Source organism: Colossoma macropomum, unplaced genomic scaffold (assembly GCF_904425465.1).
Source record: "Colossoma macropomum unplaced genomic scaffold, Colossoma_macropomum, whole genome shotgun sequence".
Classification (NCBI taxonomy): domain Eukaryota; kingdom Metazoa; phylum Chordata; class Actinopteri; order Characiformes; family Serrasalmidae; genus Colossoma; species Colossoma macropomum.
This window is the reverse complement of record NW_023494805.1, coordinates 41,819,964-41,826,985: the sequence shown is the minus strand read 5'-3', so window position 1 is coordinate 41,826,985 and position 7,022 is coordinate 41,819,964. Positions and strand designations below refer to the sequence as shown.

At 40.4% G+C, this 7,022-nt stretch overlaps 1 protein-coding gene across 1 annotated transcript in view; it reads right to left on the bottom strand.

The window, feature by feature from the left end:
- Window positions 1-4,644: 4,644 nt before the first annotated feature.
- The window catches only part of LOC118825435, a 3,570-nt gene continuing 1,192 nt past the window's right edge, over window positions 4,645-7,022 (bottom strand). Inside the window, exon 2 of the mRNA XM_036596023.1 lies at window positions 4,645-5,826. Coding sequence (XP_036451916.1) covers window positions 4,645-5,826 — 1,182 coding nt within the window. The remainder of the gene's footprint in view (window positions 5,827-7,022) is intronic.

The window sequence follows — 7,022 nt, the reverse complement described above, 5'->3', positions numbered from 1 at the left end:
AGGCCCGAAGACATCTACACTGACATAAGAAAAAGGTGGTGCTACTTGTGACTGTTCAGCTGGCAGGTCTGTCATCTGTTGGTGTTCTGCGTTCCTGTTAAGCCTTTTACAGATGACACACTTAATAAACTACTGATGCTTCTTTTAGCTTCTTTTAGCTCCAGATGCTCAGATAGCACCCTCTGTGAAATGCCCCCTTGGTGTTTTACAGCCTGGTGGTGATGGCATACAATGAGTGTCCCCAGATGGTGATCGTCTGGAACAACGATAGGGTTAGTTTCATCTGTGCCTACTTGCAACTGTGTGATACGACCCCTGACCCTGGGCAGTCCATTGCTATCAATGAAAGAATGCAGCTTCCGCAGTCTGCTATGACGAGGAAGGTTAGTTGATGTTTCAGTGCACCTGATCGCCTCTGCGTAGCACTGTACACTCCTGTACAATCTCAGATGGGGTCAACAAAATCGTAGATCTCTTGAGGTTTTGGTGTAAGTGAGTGTAGTTTCTGAAGAATTGCTGGTCCTGTGAGCCATGTTGCGCTGCTCAGATGAGATGCTGATACTGATCTTGACCCATAGTCTGCCGAGTTAGAACCGGTGGGAGCATACCGCCACCGTTCAGGAGCTGAAGATTGGTGAATTCACTGAACTCTGTTGCTCGAATAGACATAGAATCTCTTTGTCCGTTGTGCATGTAGTCATGCGCTACCTTACTGCCTGTGTAGTACTTAATGCTATTAAACTTCAGATCCATTTTTTCCACTATCATATCTGTAATCTCGGCCGCCAGCACCGCCGCACACAGCTCAAATCGAGGGAAAGAGAAGACTGATTGTAGTGCCAACTTTGCCCTTCCCAAAGACAAAGCCAACTTTTACGTGACCTGTATTGTGGGCTGTCCTCAAATAAGCCACGGCTGCAACTGCCTTCACTGACACATCCGCGAAGACGCAGAGTTCCTTGTGTTGAGCATTAGTCGACAAGAAAGGGGAGCGAGTGACTGAGTCTCTCCATCTGTTCCAGTCTGTTTCCATGTCTTTTGGAGGAGGTGAATCCCAATCTTTAGCTTGCATGGAGAGATTTTGTAGAAGCAGTCTTCCTTGTACTGTCACTGGAGGGAGGAAGCCGAGAGGATCGTAGATGCTGTTCACTGCGGACAGAACTCCTCGGGTGAAGGATTTTCGTTCGGCAGTAACTTCTCCTTCTTTTTTCCAGGATACCCCCAGTCTCTGTTGCAAGGGCAGATCCTCAGTAGAGAGGTTCCAGTCTTAAATATCTTTGGCCCGGGTTTTAGGGCTGAAGGCATGTATGACAGCTTGTCTGTTGGAGGCAACTTTATGCAATCTAAGTTTGGAGACAGCAAGCATTTCTTAAGTCCACTTGTGGGTGCTGATGGCCTCTTCTTTGGTGGGAAAAGACTTTAACGCATCGATGTAAAACTCGCACGTAATGAACCTTCGCACATCACTGCCAAAGTCATTTTCTTCTTCCCTGGCTGCTCTCCTTAGGCCATAAATAGCAACAGCTGGGAAAGGGCTATTCCCAAAGACATGAACTTGCATTCTGAAGTCCACATTTCACTGTCGAGGTTGTTGTTGCGATACCACAGGAGCCAAAGAAAGTCTTGCTGGGCCTCTTTCACCACAAAACAGTGAAACGTATGACCGATGTGCCAGCTGTGATAGCCACAGATTCCTTCCTGAACCTCACAAGCACCCCTACAAGAATGTTGTTCGTATCAGGTCCTCTGAGCAGCACATCATTGACAGAGAGACCCCCTGATACCCTTCACAGGAGCTGAAGACAACGCAGATTTGCTCCGGCTTCTTCAGGTGGTACCAGGGAAGATACCAGATTTTTTTACCCTCCCATCTTGGAGGAGCTATCTCTGTGTGCTTATTACTGAACATCGTCTTAATGAATTCCAGGAAGTGTGTTTTCGTTCTGGGGGTACTCTAAGGTTTGACGATTTATATAGACAATCATAAGTATAATCTTTATTATTTGGTTGTCTTTGCCTGGGTGTCTCAAAGGGCAGATATACGACCCAGCTGATGGACTGCTCTTGATCGTTGGATGTACTGACCCTGGTTCTCTTCATTTGGCATTAGCTGCTTTATAATCCCTCTTGTTGTCCCCAGGTTGCTGTCAAAGGCAATGTCTGTGGAGAAGATCGCTGCCATCAAGGCCAAAATTATGTTCCATCAAGACAGACCTGGATGATGACATCACCCTGAAGCAGAGGAGCTTTGTGGACACTGAAGTGGATGAGACGAGAGATATCGTCAGCAGAGAGCGGGTGTGGAGGACGAGGACCACTATTCTACAGAGCAGCGGGAAGGTGAGAGAAACACGACACGATTCAGACAGTTTTACACATGGAGGTATTATAATGTAAAAGGGTTATGGTAGAAACATCTCATAAGGTCTTATAAAAGACTTTAAAGGTCATAAAATGTCTAAAAATGATTTATTTTTACAAAAGAGAAGAGAGACATTGTTTAGATTCAGCTTGCTCAGAATAGTCCGTCAAGCAAAAAATATCCAGCCAGCAGTGGTCCTGAAGGGCAAGAAGACGGCAGAACTGCTAACGGTATCGAACACATTGAAAAGACGTTGTGCTTGTATTTCATGTTTGTATCCATGTTTGATTGACAAATGTAATTATGCAGAAATAAGTGAAACTCCTCTTTAAAATCTGCTGTCCAGAGTAGTTGGTGAGTGTGCATGTCCACGTTGCTGGTAGTAAAATTGATCAACATGTGCAATTAGAGTGTCTTTGTTCTACTGTGTAAAAGAAGCTCCATGCTGCTTTTATTGTTAGATGCACTCTGGTAGCTTATTGAATTGTTTGTTGAGAGAGGCAAAAAAGACACTGAGGTGTAAAGTATGTTTCTGTTAAAGATTGGTTACTTGTGCAAAGGTTCAAGATTCAAGACTGGTTTAATATGTCGTGTCAGAATACAGGGATTTCAAAAATACAGTGAAATTCTTATACTACAACAGTATGCCCCTACATATAAAATTGTAAACAGAAATAGAAATACACTGGGGCAAAGGGAGAGGGAGGTACTGCACATACAAGAAGGGTATTTCACATACTAGAGAAGCACACCAGGTAACAAGTAACAATAAATAACAATACTCAGCGAACTGTTCTAGATTTTCTTTGCCTCAGGATTGAAGAGTCAGTAGTTCCAGGATGTGACCTAATAGCTTACATCATCAGGAAGGCTAGTTTAACATCTTTAGATGGTGTACATTTATTGAGCTTAGTTTGGAGCTGCCTTAAGTTTGCTTTACTGTATTGAGTCACTGTGAACCAAGTGATGCTACAAATGTGTCAGTCTGCACGTAGAAACAAGTAAAAACAGGAAACAAAATAGTTTCCAAATTCTTTAGAAGGTCTCTGTGTTCAGGTCATAAGAACAGCTCATTCAATAGGACTCTCTCAGTTTTCCATGATTTTAAGATGAAAAAAAAAATACATTATATCCCTAAATTATAGTAAAGCAAGCTATAATGGTAGATGTAGTGCTGGAATAACTCTTTTGACAATGCCTTCTTTTACAGCATTAGGTATTAACCAGGTAAGTGTGAGGTACACACTCCAAAGTACAGGGTAATTATTTTGGGTAACATGATGGTAAATTCCAAGACAGTTTAACTACTATGTTTCTAGATATGACTTGTCTTCCTTGCCCACAACCTGTAGTAGGGTAATATCTGGTCCAAAACATTGACAGCAAAGAGAGACAGTACCGCGCTAATGAGGATTTCAGGTGACTTTCTCTTTTTTTTTGCCATGGAGCATAAGCTAACCGCAATTGGATGATTGTCAGTTTTGTTTATGTTCTCTTTTGTTTACATTTTAAAGCTGCTTGAAAATGCACTGAGAATATATACAGAAAGTTTTTTTTTTTTTGGCTATTCATTGGTGGATTTGTTTCCCAAAAATTTAAAACAGTTTGAATTGGGAGTTTTCTCATTTTATTTTGTGTTAATACCTACTTTATTTATCGGAAACTGACCAAAAAAATGACTTTGTGCGTTCCTGTAAAACTTGAAAGCTTTGAGATTTTAGTTTTAGATTTAACATTTTAGAATTTTAGAATTAGGATTTTATTTTATTTATTTGGATTTGACCGAAACATTTGTGTTCTCTTGTAAAACCTGAAAGCCTTTGACTGGCCAGAATTTAAAAAAATTCATTTTGTATTCTTTATTTATTTGGAATTGACCAAAGAATTTAGTTGTCCATTTTGTTTCTGTTGTCCTGTAACATGTGAAGCTTTTAACTGGTCAGAATTAAGATTGAAGTTTATTGCACATACCTGTTTTATTTACTTGAAATACAGCTGCATAATGTTGTACAGTACATTTTTCATGTTCAACGTCTAACAGGAAAAAAATAATATTTAAAGGAAAATAGATCTTGAGATCATGATATCTTCACATCTCACATATGAGGAAAAAAGGAACCTTTAAGTGTAACAGAAACAGTGATTTGATTTCTATGATGATATATATCAATATTGACTGATATGATAAATGTGAATTATCGTGGTAAGATTTCTTTCTGTATCACCCAGCCCTAGTTCCGATGAAAATTTTCCAGAGGTGTTCCAGTTCCAGTTGTTTTTGGCTAAGCCTGCAAACTTGTATTGTCGCAGGCATTGTGCTTGTCCCTCTGTAGGTCCTGCCAGTACTTTATTATCTCAGTGGCAAGGAACCCATGAGAGGTTATCAGATTGCTGTATTTGCAGCTGGAGTATGGGACCCGCTTGAAATTAAACAGGAATTTGTTAGGCGGTGGCACTGGCTCTATTCCCAGTTTTGCCAGGCAGATCGCTACATAAACATCCTCAAGATGCAGCCTTCGTGTGCTCAGAGAAGTCCTGTAGATCAGCTCTGCCAGGTCGCCTGAGATGACATATCCAGTTCCTGAGCAAAAAGTAGGGTACACGTGGTCGGGGTACAGCTCCGGCGACATGTACCACTTACTGTCTTTGTTTCTATGTGGGGGCTCACCACGCAGGAGATACCCAGTGAAATACTTTCGTTTTTGCGGAAGGCTTGGATTGAGAAGTTTTTGGATGAGGTATTCTGTATTGACAAACATGTCGCTGTCTGTCTTCATGACATAACTGGCCCCAGGGCAGTACGTTGCTATCCAATGCATTCCCATCAGTGTTTTGATGGTAAGGTTGTAATATGTGTCTATGTACTTTTGCTGGATAATGTCATGATGCTGTTGAGACTCTGCCTCTATGGAGCGCTGCAGTTGGCTGGTAAGTCCTTCTGTCATGCCGAAAAGGAAGAGCCGCACAAACCCCAAGCCCTCAGCCACGCTTTCATTCCCCCACGTCTGCCTAATGGCATCCCTGGCTTGAACATTCTGGGGCTCAACGGTAATCAGTAACACTAAGAAAGGATTCTTTTCCTGACACTTGTCTTCTTCATTGATAATGTAGTTGTAGGGTTCTATCGTAGGGATATTACCTGCTCTTACCTCCTTGCTTAAACTGGCATTAGATTCCACAGAGTTCTTCAGCCCTTGCTGGGAGGAGTCTTCCAGAATGGAGCTGAGGTTTCCCTCAGACCTTGGTGGTATGCGAGTTACACCATACTCCTGGTGGCTCTTCTTTCCTGCCAGCAGGCTGTGTTCGCTGACGATGAGGAACACTCCCACACACAAGAGCAAAACTAGAAGTCCAGCTATGCTTGTACAGCAGTGCCTCCACTTCCACTGCATGTTTCTGTTGCTCGGGTCCTGATGCTCAGATTCGTCCACAGTTGAAGAATGAATCAGTTGTTGCGTCAAGATCTGTAGGCCAAGAAAAGCAGTTTCATTTACAGAGAAACACATGCTGCGTTTTTTAAAAAAAAATTTTAATATATTTTTTTCTGTTATAAGCTTTCAAACTGAGTGTTTCTACCATTACCCACATAATATGGCATTGCAAGGTTATTAAGTGTGTTTAGACTCTAAATTTGCATAAACAAAACTTGTCAGCTGTAACCGTTTTTCTTTTCATTAGTTACTTTGAAAGCAGTTGTAGTACAGCATCTTTGATTTCAACCACATACAGTTGCATGATGATGCCATGTAAGGTATCATAAGATGAAAAGTGAAAGAATGCATCTAAAAAGCTTTGCAACAGCTTGTTAATTTTTTTTTGTATATTATTTAAAAATAATATAATTTTTGAGGAGGTGAAATGGGTTCAGAGTTCGTGATGTGGAAAATGGAAATTACGTTACTCTAGAAATTGATGTGCAAAGGTTGTATCTTCTCTTTGTTTTTTACTTTGAATGAATCAGTTCATGTTCTTTTAACGATCTGTACAGAATTCTCCTTTTTAATTGTTTGACTTTTACTGTCAACTTTGTGACTTTAGGTCTTGTAGTTGGTAGAGAGCTTCACAGAGCTTAAACACTTTACAAAATGGCTGATTACTAAATGGGATGATACAGTTATCCTTGCGTATATATATAATATGTTGTATGTAAACCATGTCCCAGATCATAAGTTTAGTTTACTGTCTTTCACATTTAATGAATACAAACCCACAAACCCATGTTTACCCACCGATTTGTTTTAAAACCTTTGACAGTAGATCCATCATTCAAAGATCTAATCAGACCAGTTAGATTTTAATGTAATGCTCTAATAATATTTTTTAGACAGTGCTACAAACTCCTTAAGCTTGAATGAACAAGTCAAATAATTTAAAAATTGTCATGCTGGGCATGGAGTTACCCAGAATACTTTGCGGTTTACCTCTTATATTACTTATTAATTAGTTAACCCAATACGAAAATGTTTTCTGTGTTAACATGTTTTTTGTGCTATAGACGAGCTTTGTGTTTACGTTTTTGTTGTCATAACTATATTTTTTTGGAGATCACAATTTTGAATTCTGAACCAAAAAAGTTGGTAATTATCGGCCTTTTATCAGTGATGCTTTCATTGATACCAGTAAAACCATGGGTTCTCAATATTGACCAATGATATCAGCC